Source organism: Manihot esculenta, chromosome 17, assembly GCF_001659605.2.
Source record: "Manihot esculenta cultivar AM560-2 chromosome 17, M.esculenta_v8, whole genome shotgun sequence".
In the NCBI taxonomy this organism is placed as follows: domain Eukaryota; kingdom Viridiplantae; phylum Streptophyta; class Magnoliopsida; order Malpighiales; family Euphorbiaceae; genus Manihot; species Manihot esculenta.
In genome coordinates, this window is record NC_035177.2 from 30515757 (window position 1) to 30535302 (window position 19546).

At 33.0% G+C, this 19546-nt stretch overlaps 1 protein-coding gene across 1 annotated transcript; it reads right to left on the bottom strand.

The window, feature by feature from the left end:
- Positions 1-3016: 3016 nt before the first annotated feature.
- LOC110605175 (phospholipase A-2-activating protein) lies at positions 3017-19117 on the bottom strand. Its single transcript, XM_021743542.2, has 23 exons — positions 18883-19117; positions 18034-18365; positions 16371-16474; positions 14352-14420; positions 13707-13767; positions 13326-13465; positions 13011-13200; positions 12568-12629; positions 12182-12270; positions 11314-11386; positions 11146-11205; positions 9019-9165; positions 8871-8909; positions 8715-8752; positions 7302-7388; positions 7036-7201; positions 6426-6503; positions 6153-6289; positions 4873-4949; positions 4649-4718; positions 4369-4434; positions 3650-3801; positions 3017-3356 (listed from the first exon to the last, which is right to left on the bottom strand). The coding sequence occupies exons 1-22, from the start codon at positions 18946-18948 to the stop codon at positions 3667-3669; spliced, it is 2286 nt and encodes a 761-aa protein (XP_021599234.1). The 5' UTR covers positions 18949-19117; the 3' UTR covers positions 3017-3356; positions 3650-3666.
- Between the last annotated feature and the right edge of the window lie 429 nt (positions 19118-19546).

The following is a 19546-nucleotide window of genomic DNA, read 5'->3' on the forward strand; positions in this document are numbered from 1 at the left end:
AGTTATCACCAACTCCTTTTTATTTTATGTTTTCTTATTTTATTTTTAATAAAAAAAATATTATTTAATTTTTATATTATAAGAAAATTTATTTATTAATCTCTTAATTTTAAAAAATATATTAAAATATTTCTGACATTTTACAAATCTCATTAATCTCTTTGTTAATCTTAATTTTTAGCCATTAAATATAACAAAGTTTAAAATATTTTTAATATAAAAGGATTTATAAAATTAATAGAGCACACATTTTGATGTATTTTTTCAAAATTAATTAATTAACTATTAAATTTTCATATAATATTGGACTAAATAATAAATTCAGCTAACCCTGTTAATTCTCTCTCTATTTCTCACTCTTTCTCCTCTGTTCAGCTGAGATTTTTGACTACTTGTTGTATATTAATTCTATGTTTGTATGCTGCTTTGAATATTTGATTTCATGGAGGCTGATAGAATTTGGAATTGAGAAGGCTATTATTGCTAGGTTGGTTTATTACCCAGTTAGCATATCACAAAAAAGAATTTAATAGGAAAAATAAAATATTTTGTTAATTTGAAATTATATTCAAACATTTTAATTCTGGATAATATAACGCAATATTTAAAATTGAAAGTAAATAAAACTTAAATTTACAATTATAACCACGCAAAGTGAAAATTTTAGAGTATTAAATCGTTACTTTAATTTATTTTATTATTTACATATATTGAGTATAGATTATTTCTTTGGCTTTTTTAATGAAATGCAAAATTAAATTAGTTTTAAAGTTTAATTGAAATAGAATAAAATTTATTTTTATATTATTAATTAATTAATTTTCTAAATAAAAATATATAATAATTATTTTTTATTTATAAAAATAATAAACAAAACTTATTTTACTAAAATAATGATTATAAAATTATAAAAAATATATTCCTTCAACTCTCCTGCCTACTCTGATCATGTAGTTGGCACCAACTTTGCAGGCAGCCGTTGAAAAAACACATCTCTTCAACCCTCCCTCCCTCATATTCTTCAGAAAATAAATTTATCTCAATCTCACTCTGTCTCTTGAATAAACCACCGTCACTCTTGAATACTTGATTTCTTAATATTGAAACAAATAAAGGGTGTGAATTCAAATTCCAATTTCTTTCTCAACTTCATCCTTTTGTTTTTGGGATTAAAACAAAAAGTAAATAGTAATAATAAAATAAAAAATGAACATTCAATGGCAGGTGAACTATAGCATGGATGCAGGGTTCACAGTTCAATTACTATTTCTAATTAAACAATAATCAGGAAGATATTGAAAAGGGTTCCAATATATTTAATAAGAAAAAATCTTAGAATAAGGTGATATTGATCATAAATTGGATTAACTGTAACCAAGCGAAGTTGCAAAGAATAAAATCCAAGTGACTGCTATGTTCAAATACATGTGCCACTTGAAATTTTTAAACAATTTCTGCCAAGAAAAAAAAAAAAAAAGTCCATCTGCGTGCAGTGTAACAATGAAAGACCTTGTTCAGTGTCAGCCTTGTCTTGAGATAGATATTCCAAATGACGATAATTGCTAGAGGCAATGAGAAATCCCTTCAACATGTAACAAATATCGGCCACTAAGTTTAGCCAAGAAATATCATTTCTTTTATTCTTTTTTCTTTTTTATTTGTTAATGACGTATAACTGTCTTTTTACTATAATGCTATTTATTTCTGTCACTCAGACCGTACGTACGAATAAGTTAGAATACCCTTTCGTGCCAAACAGCCGTTTAATTTTTCCGACGCGCATGCTGTTAAAACTGCGAAATAATCAGACCGGTTATTTTGTCTCGCGTTATATCACCGGACTAGCCTATTCTCTGTTGGATCCGCGCTCATGACTGATCTGTCCCGCTCCACGTCGCTGAGCTAGATTTTGCAATATTAGACCGGTCTGCTTTCGTGTGGTTCGATAAACTTTGAAACTATATCCTTCTTTAGAGTCCAATTTTGTTTCAGAATAAGTCCGGCGGTCATCAAATTAAATAAAATAAAAATACACATATTCAATTATTTAAAAGAATTAATCTTTCATAAAAACCTAAGCATTCCATCATATGTTGGAGATAATAGCATTCGATTGAATCGTCAGCTTTACTAATATCCAGATGCATATGGCCAGACTCTAATTCCTGGATTGCCTTCTATTTTTAAGCAAGTGCATGACTTCATGGAATAGAAGGATCTCACTTTATGCTAAGTTAGAAGAGGATGGAATTTTTCTCCTCACTGGTGCAGCTTTTTATGTTTTTTCTTTTTGTAAATTTGACCAATGGGCACTCGCCATGCCAACATTTTACTTGAGCCCCAGTTGGCTTTGGTGAGATGAGAAAGTTTAGGCTAATAATAGCAGGTGAAATTTCTTTTACCCATTACAGAATTATGGGCGAGAAAGGATTTCATTTTCTATACTCCAAATCGAAGCACAACTCTTTCTTTTACCCGCACTTGCATACGCCCCTCAACTCTTTTCCCATCGATCTTGAGCCTGTCTTTGAATTTCAAATCCCCACCATCCCTCAGTTATCTTTAAGCAATTAGGGGTGGCAAAACTAGAAGTTTCAAGTAAATGCACATCTTTTGAACACCAGTAAAGCACGTTGGGTTTTTCACGCAAGGCGGCTGGTGTCTGTGCCGATGATAATTTGCGATTGAATACTGAGGAATTGAAAGAGTTTTAATAATATTTTGGGTTTAGCTTGTAGAATAAGATTGTGCCAAGGCATTGCAACTGAAGGAGAGGATGTTGAGATTCAGTTGAATAGACAGTTAAAAGTTGACTGATCAGAAATTGCTTGCAAATTGGAAGTGAATAGTTTGGGGTGCAACTTCCAAACTTGATTCCTGGTTGGTTTTTGAGCCAAAAGTTCACCGACTACCTCTGCAAAAGATTTGGCGCTTAAATTATTTCGAATATAGGCTGTACGCCGCACTCTCGGTTAACCAGATCCCTTGGCTCTAATGTCGAGCCCAAAAGCAGTACTACAAACAAACAGAACTTGAATAACGAACATAATTGTTCAGCTACAAACTCCATCAATCAATAATTTCAGAACTCATCAGCAATTGCTTTCCTCAGTCTGCAGGTATAATACAATTGTGGGACCCAATTTGCAATTTTTCTTTTTTTTTTTTTAACCCCAACGAATATAAGTTAGAAATTTAGCAAAACATTCCAGGAAGTTGCTAGCGTGCCCCGTTTGCTGCAACAAAACGCTTTTGCATATCTCGAGATATCACGACATGGTTTCCTCTTCCGATTGAAAGGTAATGCTGTTAATTTCCTTCTGAGTTCCTGCTAAGTGCTGATTGCTACACAAGCCCTGCAAAGTGGGAAAATACAAGTGAGAAAAATATAATTGTCTACTCATTGCTTTAGGTCCTTGAATTATCAACAAATTTTCAGCCCTACGCCTTTGTGCAAAGCTATATCATATATTCAAACGTTAGGGTATCACATGGAAATAAATGGAAGCATAGCATAAGATACCTTTCAATGATTTGCCAATGATTAAGATTTTCCAACCACAACGAAAATCAATGACAGAATTCAGTGACCAGTATTATAATTAACCCACATAACATCCATTTCAAATTTATTAATGAAGGGACTTACTGAACAAGGAAAAAGATTCAATGCTGTTTTATTAACAGTTCAATGTCAGCTCCAACTTCAGCAATCTTGGCGTCTCTAGAAGCCTTGGCTATTTTGGCAATGTTCCCAACATCAAAGTCCAAAGCTATTTGTTTCACCAGACCATCAAGCATCTGTATTAGGAAGCAGAGCAACATATTACTGAACAACAAAACAGGTAACCTACAAGTGAAACTCAGATTTATTTTGAAAAATTATGTAACCTGCAACACACAATACAACAAGAATAGTTCAGATATATTTTTGCACCTTAACAAGTATGATGTTCCTTCACTCATAAATTCAGTTAATTCACTGACCCATTTTCAAAATCTATAAAGAACATATTCTTTTACTATCAAAATGCAAAATGGTCCTTGATGCATCAACTCTAATCTGACCAGTGTAGATACTGGCAAGAAATTTCACATTGAATACGCCAAGTGATGCAGGGCAAGAGAACTTAATATTCAAAAACCCAAAAGAAGTTCAAAAACGTTATTAATCACACGTGAAAATAAAAAGTTTAATCATCAAATATAGCAAAAGGATTTGTTAAGAAAAAGCATTTCCTAATCAAATTGCTATATATTGGACAAAAGCAATGAAAAGCTGCCCATTATGGTTAAAGAGATTGCCAAACACTAATACAAGAAGCCAAAATACTACTACCCATTTAATAGAGAAGAATGGGAAGGTACCAGTGATCCAATGGCAACTAAAGCCCGGAACTTCGAATCAACTTCTACATTTCCCTCTTCTGCAATCTATGGAACATCAAAGCCATAACATCAATATCAAGATGGATAAACTCTAACTATGGCTCCCCTAAATAGATACGTTAATCGAGCATAAAATGATATATTTCATCTCAAAAGGTAGATGGACAAAGTTTGCATTTGTCATCTTGCATTCTCAAGGCAAGAAATTAGGAGATGAAATGCATTAATGCACATGTTGGAAATAATCAAACAAGCATACCTCAAGAGCAGCTGAAAGAACTTGTGATTGACCTTCTTCATCCTTTTTTTGTATTAACAGAACAGCATAACTGGTGAAGCACAAAAATAATGGCTCAGATGGGCGGAAGAAATGCCATTCATTAAAACTATGATGCTGTTACACTTGGAGGACTGATGCCTCATTTTGTCATGTTGGCAGACAGGAAAAATCGTTTGCGCATGTACAACTGAGAAAACACTTACTTGAGTATCAAGGTAGAATAAGACAACTGCAAATTCTTGTTTGGTGACAAATAACAGCTTGAAAATGCATCAAGAATCTGCAAGATCAGTAAGACATTAAACCACTTGCATACATACAACTGGAAAAAGGAACAGAGCGTGAATATATCCCTGAACTTTTTGGGATGCTCAATTATTATATGACCTTTTGGCACACACTTTTCTGTTCATGTTCAAACAGGACCAACTTTTGTCCAAAAATCTAAGATAATACATTTTGTAATTTTTAATAATAAAAGTTTAACTTTATATTTTTATATACTAAAATTATTATTCCTACTAATAAAAAATAACAAAAAAAAAAAAAAAAACTAATAACTCTAACCTACAAACAGAGCAACTAAAATCAACAAACCCATGCTTCTGTTCCTCCTCCTTTTGCGTCTCCTCTCTAAATCGAAACCCTTCACCTAGCTGCAACTCCCTTCATTGAGCATAAGAACTCAAACAAAGGAATCTTTTATTCAGCGAACTTGAATCCAAGTGTTAATCCCTATTCCAATCAACCAAATCCTCAAAGGTTCCCTTAACAACAAAACTAGAAGCTCTTCTATTGGTTTGCCAAAGCTATAGAAGTCTTGCTTTGTCTAAGGAAGGCATCATTATAAACCAGCTTCCACTGGTAAATCAGATTCCTCGGCAACAGAGTTGTCTTCACCCAATGTCTCCAGTATGGTAAATTTATGAAAAGGTTGAGAAGATTCTGGAAAGGTACTGGATTGAAGAGGATGAGGACCAGTATGTTCCAGAGTCATGACAATCACAGTCGACTGACAGAGACATCTGAGTTGGCATGAATGTTGGTACTTGATTTTTCTGGGATTTTGTCTTTGATTGAGAATTTTTAGATCAGTCTTCTTCATCTGGGTTGATGATGTTAGATTCGTTTTTTATCTTTAACATTTAAAGTAAGAAAAAATGAACTTTTTTACTAAATGTTAGGAAAAGGATAATATTTAACTTTTTGGTAAAAAGAAGCGCCTAATTGAGCTTAATCAGAAATGTATAGAGCTAATTGGGCCAAAAAGGTCATTTTGGGCTTATTTGAATGTCCACAAATTTGGGAGCAGATTTCAACTTTGTTCCATTAAAAATATCATGCAAATGCAAGATTTACTCATCAACAAAAATTGCATGCATGCATAACATAAATATAGATGAAAAACAATGATAAGAATAAACAAGACCAGAAATGCAATTAAGATTCCTTGACCTAAGGAGAGAAAAAATGCATTATTCACCTCACTGCGATGCCTTAGTAGCCAGTTGTAATAGCATGAATTCTTGAATAGGTTAGTTACTGCACGCATGCTGGTTAAAATGTTGGGAGGCAGCGGAGAATTGATTGTAACTCTCTTAATCACTTCCATTAGTATATCTAGTAGCAGGTCCACATTAAAAAAATCAAGTAAAAAAACGGAGCATCTCAAATTTTCAACCATAACTAAACCTTGTCATTCTAGTTTTACAAATTAAAAAAAAAAAAAAAACACAATGCAGACATGTTACCATACCACTTTCATCCTCAACATGCTTGAGAAGTACACTCGCCCCATCTGGGTGTAAGACAATCATCCTCAAGACATCAATAACTGTAAAGAAGGTAAAATATACTTAAGTGGGTGAAGTTCATGGATACAGAGGGGCAGAGTCTGTAAAACCAGAAAAAATAGATTTGCATGGAAGTTAAATGGTAATCAACAAGAAAAATCCATGTTACATAAACTCAGAAATATATCAACCATTTAATTAACAGTAAATCTCTGAACATATAAACTCATATCTAAGATGAAGTTTGCTCTTAGACAAAGTTCAGGAGTTTCATTATCAAATCAGAAACACATCAACTGTGAGCCATAAATGATTCAATGACTAATCAAAAGAGACTTGTTCTTTCAACAGCACCAGATGTCATATAAAGCACAACATTTAAATATCAGTAGGCACAATTCCATGAAGAACTGCTCAAAAAAAGATTCAATGACTAATCAAAAGAGACTTGTTCATTCAACAGCACCAGATGTCATATAAAGCACATCATTTAAATATCAGTAGGCACAATTCCATGAAGAACTGCTCAAAAAAAGAATCATTAGATCAAAAGCCTAAAATTGCTATACTGACCAGGAAATAGCATGTCTACTGGCCAAGACTTCAGCAATTTCAACAGCAAAGCAATGTCAACATCTGCAAATTTACTATTATGATAATGGGAAGTGTCCTTTAAAATTTTAATAACTGCACCAAGTCTAGATATGTCAAGCTCTGACAAAGACAAGTTCCTTTTATCCTTCAAAAGAAACAACAGATATTCAACAACTAAATTATGTAAGTATAAGGCACAATAGAAATAGAAAAATTAAGAAAAGTAGAAGTGCAGAACACCCTACTGGCTCAGATAGAAAAGCATCGTTGAACTCCTTTATCTTTTTCAGGATCCCATCAAATTGAGCCACATCAAAAACTAGCATTCCTTTCTGGAAACAATTATCAAAAAAGATAAAATAAGAACACTACCTAATAGATTTAGCTTATCACGTGTCAGCATAAATAGAACCTATGGAACAATCATTTATAGTTGACAGATCAAATTAACTATTCAACACCAGGTCCAGTTCATATCTATATTGCCTACTTCCTACATCCCCTTGATGTCAAGGGCTTAATAACTGAAATGTCAGCAAATTTTCGAGAAAATAGAAGTTAACCCATGAAAGTAATACACCACCTAATATAACCCAACAAATCTAAAGTCAAGCAGTAAACTCAACTAAGGGTTTCCCATAGACATAGGAATAGATTCATGCTTGAATCAGGAAGTCAAGAAAAGTAACTCTGCTAACAAAAAAAGGTAGATGGAGTGCAGATCCAGCATGGCTATTACATCTAGTTGCATGAAATGAAAAAATAACAGATGAACTACATTATGGTCTCTTCATAGGCACATAAACATCTTGTAACTTCCATTTACATGCACTCCGATAGAAGAGGATAAAAAATTATTAGACTAATAAAATATACTTCCCGTGATAAAATACGAAGACTGGCCTCTAATAAGAGCATACAAGACAATGCCACATGAGCATGGCGAGTTCAATTTCAGCCTAGTTAGGCTTGCCAAACAATTTGCTACACCATCAGGGTGGACATGGCATGGCAGATTTGACTACATGCTCATGTAAAATGTAGAAAAGTAGACCGGATGACATGGTAAGAACAGTTGCCTGTCTGCGCCAGACTCAATTAGGTAGACCAACCTTGACAAGTTGGCAAAGAACCACAGCATAAATCACCTCCCCAAGTCAAACCTTGACCACACTGAGCCAAATCTGACCCTGTATAAGTTCAAAGGAAACATACAAAACATGAACAGGATGGAGAAGGTCCACATCCCCCAGCTCTCCATTAATGCTTCGTCAACTAGAGTCGCTTGATGCACACTTTCCCTCCCATAGGTAAAAGGTAGGATAAAGGTACTGGAAGCCCTCATCCCCAGTCCCCCCCTCTCCTCTCTAATTCTCTGTCTTTCTAATGCTCCTAACTGTTTTCTAAATGTTGTCACTACATGAGATCCACTGACTTCTGCACTGAAGAGCCCTCGACACAACTTAACCCCCCAACCAATTTTCCTCTGTTTTCTTCAGGCCCCTCTGAACAAAGACAAGATTTTGGACTCCCTTTATGAGAGGCCAAATACTTTGATTTAATCAGTATTAAAGCAAAAGAAGGAAAATTTCACACACAGGACAACTATAGCATAGTTAATTCGTCCCAAATCTTTCAAGGGGCTTTAAGAGCTTTACCTTTGGAATATGCTTGAAAGTAGGCTTTGCTGATACAGCTGTCATGTAAACAAGAAAATGCATATTAGTTAAAGCAATCCCACTCGTGCAGCTCAATCACAATTGCACAGAAGCTAAGCAAAACTTGAAATCATTTCAACCAATAGATGCACATACCAGGCAAGTTAGAAGCTTGTCCAGGTACATAAGCATTTGCTGAGATGTGAAAGAAAGGGAACATTATTATGTGATGAATCCAATAGGACAACACATATTAAAAATGGCAAACAAAATTGACGCCACAGCCAAATGAAATTACACCCACCACCCGTGTATGGGTCACGAAATGATGAATCAAGAGCAATGCCCTTTTGTCCAGAATTTTGGAGTATGAAATCTACAATTTGCTGACGATAGGAAAGAGGAAGATTCTCTTTAATAAGCCACTTATCAGCAACAGTGTATGGATTATCTGGAAGTACATCAGGCCAAAATTGTCAATTTACAATGTAAAAAAAATTAAAAGCATGATAATTTGCAGTAAGCAATCAAAGAAAGTCACACTTGAACATGCTACAGTATTCTTTGAGAAGTGACAAAAGAGCAGACATCACTAATGGTAAATGAAAATACAGAGCTTCATGGCTGCTTTAGAAATACATCTTCCCTGATACTGGAAGTGGAGAACCACAAGAGTCCAGGAGAAACGCTAGATTTATATAAAATGCCCATGCTCTTGTCACCCGCTAACTTCAATATCCACCATAAGTTCTTCTTACCAAAGGTTGTGGTACATTAGATGAAAACAGAAGTACACCACTCTATCCACTAATGTTAGTTTGCGACTCAATTTTAGTAAGGCACAAAGAGACTCTTTCTTAATTAGAGTGAAAGAAATATTTCTCAAAAGAATGGAGGATTATTTCCTAAATAGAGTAGATCTCTAATTTATATGTTATTCCTAAATTAAGGAAGATCCCTAATTAGAATAAAACCAAAGGTCTAATACTATTTTTCCCATTACAGTCCATAGAGGGTGAGAGAGGATTCGAATTAAGACGGAGAAGGGACATAGAATCCAAGTAAAAGTAATTATTCTCCATCAACAGGGGGATAGAAGGCGCCTATCGTGACATATAAGTTAGATAAAGTAGTAAATATATTAAGCTATTCCTAGAGAAGAATGAGATGGATTAACTAATATATTTATTATGAGTAGTTGTGGAATCAATTGGGTGTGATCAGTTTGACGAATAGATAAGTTTGAGCTTTTAATTATATGATTTTATAGAAGATATTGGAAAATGGAATTCCCATACATGTAGCTCTATGTTAGAAGTATGAACCACATCAAAAGTTTGTGTTCCTTTATTATTTATGGATGAGGGTCACAAAAAAAAATGGCATCAGAGTATGAAGGCAACTTTAGGTGGAGAAAAGCTGAAGCTGAGTTGGAGTTCTTGATGCAAAAAATCCAAAAAAAAAAAAATGGTGACGTGAAGCTTTTGAAGAAATAAGCAAGATACGCCCAAGAGGAATACTGAAGAATTGAAGCCTCAAAAGGTTAAAGCTCAAGCACGAAGACTTCATGATTGAAGACAACCAATAATTTAAGATATGTACTGGATGATAGATTTTGAGAAAGTGAAGATTGTTAAATTTGTGAGTTATAATCTCAATAGGGTTTAGAGAGACCCTTTCCTAATTAGAGTAGAAAAAATATTTCTCAATAGGATGGAGGATTATTTTGTAGGTAGAGTAGATTTTTTATTTATTGTATTATTCCTAAATTGATCAGAATTTCTAATTAGATTAGGAGTTTAGGATTGAAGGATCTAGCACTATTAACAAAAATATTAAGGAGCGATTGTTTGGTTTTCGGCCTAAGATAGAGAAGGGACAGAGAATTTAAGTGTACGAAATTCTTGTCCATCAATGAGGGGGCTTATTACTCAGTTGAAGACAACCATTATGGTATACAAAGTAGTTAAAATAGTAAATGTATTAGGTTAACTCCAAAGGAAAATGAGATGGATTAACTAATATATTCATTGTGAGCAGTTTATTGTGTAGGATTAATTGAGTTTAATTGAGTTGACAAGAAGACAGTTTTGAGCTTATAATTGTATAATTTTATATAAGGTATTGGAAGATGGTATACCTATGTTGAGAGGAGAAAGTTATAAGCCTAAGAATTGGCATTCAGATGAAAACAATACCCAGATTCAAAAGGAAAACCTATTTCTTTTCAAGTGGAAGTAAGGCAACAGAAAACTCAAGTTCTGGGGAAAAAAAAAGCTAAGAACAAGTAGGGAGACTTCCTCTCTGACACATGATTTACTTTCTCAACTTTTTATTCCCAATAACTAAGAGAAGATGAAGATAATTGCTGTCAAAGAAACCTATCTTAAAATTTCAAGCATCAAAAGATGGAAAGAGCAAATAAAGATACCTGATCGATTATATGGCAACTTCCGAATGGGTTCACCATCTCCAATATCAACATCAAATACTGAATCACAAAAATATGTCCATTAACATAAATGAGATGCAAAGCATTCAATGTATAAACAAAGTTTACGTACAAAAGACTCGGAAGTAACAGAGGTACAATGCTAACCATAATCATATTCAATTCCATCAAGAATAGGCCGCTTCATGCCATCATCTGGTCCATCAACAACTTCTCCAATCTAAAAATAAAAAATAATAACAATAGCATGAACAATCCCACAGTGAAGGAAAACGAATTCAAGGGAAAAAAAGCACTAAGAAGAGAAGGTGGGCCCAATCCACAAGTAAACATCACTAGTACCATTTGCTCTCCATCAAAACTACATACTTCTATTCTAAAATGCATATGATCAGATAAAATGTACCTACAGTTTATTTTTAATGTCCTGGGAGATGAGATATGACTGCAAATTAAAGTTGCTTTAAATTAGGAGTACATTATACATTTCAAATATGACGACAACAATTCATGCAAGGGCAAGATACTCTTGTCTTGTCAATTAATGGCAAAACATTTCAACTTAGGTTTCTTCTCATATTGTGGTTCTTCATCTCGATTCATGCATATCCACACAAACGAAGAAACTACAATCTCATTGTCTTACAATTTGAACACCTCCAGGAGAATGACCAATGCAAATGCTGATAGGATTTTATGCCCTTTGTTTTGAAACTAAAAATATGACAAATGCCGTGAACCATTGTTGCATCACATGTAAGGATTTCCGATTAGCAAAACACACATCAAGCAAAACAGGGAAGTGATGTAAAAGTGTCCAACTGAATATCCAAAAAGTTAGTACTTCCGAAATATTAAAGGCTAATTAAAGATATAAAAAAACTCAGGATGTGAGGCAAGTACACTATATATATATATATATATAAGAGTTGCAAGGAAAGTATACACAATGAAAAGCAGCCTGCAAAACCAAAAGGAAGAGAAGAAACAGATAATAATATAAACTAATTATTACTTTATCCCACTTCTGCTCTCTCAAATTCCAAGCGTATGCTACACCATTGTCCCCTTCTCTAACAACTTTAGTCTGGCCATCAGTCGTTCCTAAAGATAAGAAAATATTAGAAGTTATGACATTGTCAGGCACCAGTTACACACCCATCACCCACAATGGATCACAAAATCTAAGCATAACCAGGTGGAATTATCTTGTAAGCAGTATACATAAATATATCGAAGATTATAAGTTTCACATTCATCCAGCTGATTTAATTCTATTCATAACCAATATTCGTCAGCCACTGAAATAGCTTCCAGTATCTCAATAATGGAAATTCCTAGAAATCTAATTAGTCATGCATTAAGCAAATAATTGCATAGAAGGTTACAATTAAATTACACCTGGAATCTGCAAAGCTTCTAGCCCCGGCAAATCTTCCAATTTCAGTCCTCCAACCCTCTTCCTGATACAAATAAATCAAAATTGGATCAGAAACTGAAAATATTAGAGAAAAGAAAACCAATGAACTATGTCAATCCAATTGAAAATAAACAAGCATATACCATCTTGATTAACTTGCAGAAACAAAAGTACAGATAAGTTTATATGCAAGGAATTGCCTCAAATTATGAAATTCAAACCAGGGTTTGCAAGAAATGGGTAAGAACCACAATCTAATAATAAAAAAACACACTATATACTCGTTCATAAATACAATATGTATAATACCTCATTACAGCAAACATTAGCAAATAATAAATATCAAAACACATATTTAAAACTGATCCTGAAAGCCCTCACTAGATGCATAGATAACATACTGGAAATGAAAGCAAAATTATACCTGCTTAACTTGTATTGAGACAGTTGGGAGACATATGACTCAAGATCTAGCGGATCTGCAATCCTATCCTGATGTGATGTCCAAACACGTACAACTCCATCCGAGCATGCTGTCACAATGTCTCCATTTTCTAAGAATTTGGCATCCCAAACACAGCCAGGATGCTCTATGCTCTGAACACAAACTCCATCTGCAGCACAGAAATGACATCCCATGTAAATAATATTTGAAAGAAAAGTCACCTATTCTATTGCAATAACCATTCACGCCTTTGAGGTCTCAGACCAAATAGAAGTAAAAGCCATAAGCAACTACCTTTCCACATCTTAGCAGAACAATCTTCACTACCACTGACAATCAGTCCAGACACATGTGAATCAACTGAATAAACAATGGAAGTATGACCAACCATCTCCATCAATACTTGACCAGTTAACGCCCATAACCTGATTGAACTGTTGCAATAAAAAAAAGGATTAAAAATATAGAGAGCTATATGCAAAACAAATAATTGCAACATAGAATTATTAAATATAGTTAGAAATGCAGAAGTGTTAGTAAAATATCTGCTTGACAAAGTCACAAACTTAGATGCTATCTATTCCACTACTAAAGGCAAGAACTATATAAAGCAGTAAATCCTAAACAGCACCTCCCCATAATAAATCAGCAAAGAAATGGAAACAAATAACCAACCCATCATGTGATGCAGAAAGAATGCCCAATCCATGCATCTCTGCTAAGCCTCGAACAGTATCTGCACAATTCTAGTTTATTAGAAAATATAAGCATATAAGCCACTAGAAACCTACTGAATAATATGCAGTATTATGCATGTACAAATCTATGCATAACAAGCCTCAGTTTAACAAGCTAGCCAACTTAGTTGACTAAGGTCTTCCTGATAGACTCAGTCATGAGTTTTACCGTGGAAAACTATCAAATATCAACAGAAACATATACAATACTGTTAATATTTATTAAATTATAGCATTACCAACATTTATATGATATGATCTGTTTAAAACCCAAAAGCTGATGTGGAGAGTTGGAGACTGAAAGGAAGGTAATATTAAAAATCTAGTATTAAATTATAGCACTAGAAAATCTAGTATTAATATTAAAAATCAGTAACCTCATCATAGCAATCCAGAACAATATCATGTCTGCAAATGACTGGCCCTTAGCAAGCTATATGATTGCGCCAAAAATGAAAGAAAGAACTCTACCATCGAATTTCTTATCAGACAATTTAATGATTACAAACAAATATATGAACAATGAAGCAGTAATACAGCAATGTTAGAAAAAAAAAGGGAAAAAAAGAGCAGAAAAACTGACCTGTATGTCCCACAAAAGTATGCACACATGTCCTTCCTTTCCAAAGTTTTAAAGTTTTGTCACTTGAACCTGGATGTATAAAGCAGAATCAACACTATAAGTTCATAGGCAGCAGCTCTTGCACACACACACACACAAAGGAATTTCTTGCCTGCACCAGGGTATTTGTACACCCATACAATAGGATTTTATTCATTCAAATTTAATTGTAGGACCTATCATGATTTATGTCATTTATTTATTTATTAGCCTGGTATGAAGAAAGAAGTTCATGAAGCATGAAGAGCCCTGCACCACTTTCATTTTAACTCAAACTTGACTTAACCCTATATTACTTGGACTTGGGCACGAGTGTCAAAAAATGAGTACATATTGATATTCTAGTGTCTGATTTGTCAACTTTCTAAATAGAAATACGGGGATATGAATCTAAATTTAGATACCGGTGCTTGGGTATATTATGTTGTGTAAAATAAAATAGAATAAACAATATAAAATTATGTAAGAATATATAGTTTATGTATGATCATCAAATACATCATTCGAAATACAATCAAATAACCATTTTCTATTCAAGAGAAAAACAGTACTATATTATAAATACTTTTCATCTGGAGAAAAAAAAAAGTGTTCCATTAACTATGCTATTCATCTTTACTCTCTATCACTTGAGTGTCTGGTTGCATGAAAATGTGTCGGGTACATATTTTGTGTTATGTCCCATGCCACAAGCTACATGGTGTCGACACGGGTATGGTATAGTAAAATAAGAAGTCATAGTATTAGAGACTTAACCAAAGTAACCAAACAATAATACCAAAATGACCAGAGAATCTCTAATAGTCAATTACCAGTAATGACAACGAATCAGAGTATTACAAGTTCGGTTTTCATTATATCCAAAAATAATACAATTGAATAGTAAAACCTGCAAATTTTAACATCTTAGCAGACAGGACAGTTTCACATTAACAATCATCCTACAGAGAAAAGATAAGGGGAAAAAGGTATTTTACAAATTAGTCCTCAAAGTATGTCAAAAATCACATGCTAGTCCCTACTGTTTTCAATTTGTAACAATTTAGTCCTTTGGCGTTTGATTTTGTTAATATATTAGTCCCTGACTTCCCGCATTAACTTCTCTTTAATTTCGAACAATTTAATCCCCAAATCTAATAAATATTTCTTACATCTAACTTTACATTTAAATAATTATGTAGCTTAAAAGATATTAAATAATTTTCATATTGATAATATTTAAATTAAAATAATAAAAAATAAAAATAAAATAATATGCCTTTTCAAATAGTTGTAAAAAATTATTATTGAATAATTTTTTTTGAAGTGTATTTTGTATAAAAAATTAGTTTATATACTGTAATACTTTTCAACAAGCAAACCATTATAAAAATTCTTTTGACATGATTTTCAAGAAAACTTATACGCAAAAACAAAGAAGTTTAAATTTTTACATAATTTGAAAGAGAATAATTGATTTTTTATAACATATAACCATAAAAACCATTTTTAAGTTGTAATTAATCTATAATCGATTAATATTCTTAAAAATATATTTAAACTAAATTTCATTGAAATTAATTGTTTTAAGAAAATAAATAATTCGTTTGAAACAAACATGTAATTTAAAAATATAATTTGTGTTAATTTATTAAAATATACAAAATTACATGTTGTAAGACAAAAAAATTTAGACTCTCGTAATATATATGTTTATTACTAGATATATTTTACCATGTGTAGAATTTTATATTTAAAAAATTATAGCTATGAAAAATATTTGCTATAAAAGAATACATATATAATTATTAAAATATAAAATTCAGATGTAAGGATCATTTTGTTAATAAAACTAAATTGTTACAAATTAAAAAAGAAAAGAACTGATCTATGGTCTTGCCATACCTCAGGGACTAATTTGTAAATTACCCAACAAAATGTGAAGTCATAACTCACAACTGCAACAATATATGTTCAACTGCAACACGCAGAAATTTGTACCTGTAACAAGCTCGCCAGATGACAGCTTTACCACTGCCTGGATAGCTGACTTGTGACCCTCCCAGGACTCAATACCCTGACCCTTCCTCCAACGTCTCAATGTACTTCAGCGAAGAAAGCCAAGAGGAAAAAAAGGTCATATATCAAGTGAAAGCCACAGAATTGTCAACTTTTTTTTCAGAAAAGTTGAGCAATTGTATCGACCAGATGAAATAGCTTGCTAACATTGGGAGAATTTAATCAGAAAAATAAATGGATTTACTTTTTACAAAATAAAATAAGAAGTGCATCTGTAATCTGTCCATTACATTTATATTCTGTGCAGGTTGGGGGTGTGTGGAGAACACTCAACTACTAAAAGAATTTTAATTGCTGAACACAAGACCTCGATCCACTGCTAACGGTATTGGGAAGAGTAATCAGAACTGCTTAGGGTTAGAGCTGTACTGATGTTGGCTTTTCTGTATGCAGAGTAATAAAAAGAAGTATTGCTGCAAGCAACGAAAACAACAATGGATAGAGGGATAGAATTTTCCAGCACTGTTGGACTTAGAAGCTAAATGACTGTTACTGACATGCAAGTGCCACTGGGTTTCTCCAAAAGCAGGCTGCTTGGAAGAGTGAACATATTTCAGAGGAAACAAGCCAGATTGAAACCAGCATAGAAAAGCATAAAGCATGTACATACAAAATACAAAACTTGCAAGTTGTTACAATATGGAATTTCCATCAGAGACTCTGAAACAAGGCAAAATCTGATATGGAGAGAAATGGCACAGTTCATGACTGATTATGTTTAGAACCCATCCCATACTAAAAATAAAAAATAAAAACAAAAGGCCAACTCCTGCACAATAAAGAATGAGGAAAGCTAAAAAGGAAAAAACTGAATTGCATTACAGAGACAAAATTAGCATGGCATACCAAGAACAAAATTTCATCAGTTGAAACGTGACGTTTGCAATCTCAACAGTGTAAACTCAATTTCATAAATTAATTATACATGTCTGATTATCTGTTACATCAATTCTTAGGAGATATTTAATTTTCGACAACCAAGGTTACCAAATTTGAACTGCTTAGGCTTGCTTTGTTTCCACTAAATTTGCTTTATTTTTACTCCCAGTTAGATCAAAGTTAACCAGTTTTTTCCCTAGTTATTTACATGAAACTTCATTCCCTCCAAATAAATTTTCATCTTTTCAATGGTATACTAGCATTATCATGCATAAAATGACAAAAAAAAGACAACAACCTATATTTCCTATTGACAAGTAGAACATCCCAACAGAAATTGATCCTAAAATTTTCTAGAGATCCTATTATGAATTTACTAGTAAAGTTTTGCGTTGCAATGTTCAAATATAATAAAAATTTTAACAGCCAAAGACATATCATGGTGCAAATTAGAACTACCTATTTTTTATTTAGAAAGAAAGAACTAATGAAAAATACTGTAATCTTTATTCAAAGATGCAAACCTCTATCAACCTATCAATATACAGATAGGTGCACTGAATCTTAAAGAAATATGAAATGCCCAAACTCCTTGCTTTAGCTTCTAAATAATAAACTAATTGCTGTATGATGTACAGAGAGTTCCAAAATAATAACAATTAAACCAGGATTTGAAATGAAAAATGACCCAGTTAAATAAGCTTACCAGTCGACAGAGGAAGAGACAATGTCCTCATTATCCAATGCAATGCCAGTGACTTGCAACTCATGGCCCCTCAAAACCTGCACTTTCTCTCCTGTACTCAAGTTCCAGACCAAAACCAATGTATCCATTCCACCAGAGACAATCCCACCTTCCGGGTACTGTTCATTTGGTGGAATCCAAGCCAACGGACCTACAAAACTTGAATGTCCCAACAAAATTTTTGATGATGTATACTTGCACATGTCTGATGGATCAAGAGACCAAAACCTCACAGTCCGGTCTCTAGATGAAGTCGCAATTCCAGCATTGCCACATATACATATACCACGAACCTAATATTCAAATCAAACAATCAAAGTATAATGGATTTTCAAACGCCCATATTACTACAAACACAATCTCTGTACATTAAATAAGAAATAAGTCATTTCCGCGACCAGCATCAGCATTCAAGTAATTGATTAACAAGAAGTGCTGCATATAAGAATCTAAATATGAGTATTATAAATCAATTAACTTAAAGAATCAACTATCGTCATCGTAGTTTCGAACTACCCACATTGCCTTGATGTTTGCAGGATTTTAACATGCATAAAGCTATCACAATGTAAGTTATACGAATTTGCAAATGTCTCGGGAACATGTATGTTAAAAAAATAATTCAATTCCATTGTAAATTTTGGGAGTATCCGATCTCATCACAACAAACCAATTAACTTTTACGATGAAATTTAAAAATAACTGATTAGTGAGTAAAAAACAATTGCCGACAATAAATGCATAAGCAAATAGGGGGGGGGGGGGGGGGAAGCAGAAGAAAAGCAACGAAGAGTGAACGAGAGATCGTACGTCGTCTTCATGACCTCGAAGTTCGGAGCTCAATTTGTAGTCTTTGAAATCAATCTCCATATCCATACGGCCAAAATTCTAATCGAGAGACAGTCAGAGACACACACAGAGTGAAGAGAAGGGTTTTAGGAGTAAAACGAGTCAATTACGATGAGAAACGTCAAAAGCGAAGCTTATTAGCTTCCTAACTTCCCTGCCAAGTCCCCTTGTTTTTGCTTTTCCAAATTTCACCAGCACCGCTGCGCTATAATTTGTTTAATGACCATAGGGTCCTTGGCTATTTCGGTTATTTTCTATTTCCGGGGGGGTTTGATCTAATAATTAGATAAGTGTTTGATAAGCTTTCAACGAAGCAAAAGATAGTTGATTTGAACTTATTAGATTTATTTTGAATCAATTCTAAAATTAGAGTAGTCCTGATTTTATTTTATTTTTTATTTAGAATGTATTATTATTTTTAAATTATTAATTATAGTCTTTTAAAATTAAAATTACAATATATAATACACATTAAAAATATTATAAATAATAATTAAATTAGTTATAATATTTATTATTATATCAATATATGTATAAAAAGTAATTAAATTTTAAATTTTTATTTTTAATTATTATATATATTATATAATAAATTAATATTTTAATATTAATATTAATATAATAA

What these genes read in the sequence shown, in the direction of transcription:
- LOC110605175 (XM_021743542.2), bottom strand. Translation starts at nt 18,948, where the DNA reads ATGGATATGGAGATTGATTTCAAAGACTACAAATTGAGCTCCGAACTT. An exon ending in TCTCAATACAAGTTAAGCAG is followed by an intron (nt 12,630 to 13,010) that starts GTATAATTTTGC and finishes TATTTGTATCAG; the next exon opens with GAAGAGGGTTGGAGGACTGA. An exon ending in GAGAGCAGAAGTGGGATAAA is followed by an intron (nt 11,387 to 12,181) that starts GTAATAATTAGT and finishes TTTTATTTTTAG; the next exon opens with ATTGGAGAAGTTGTTGATGG.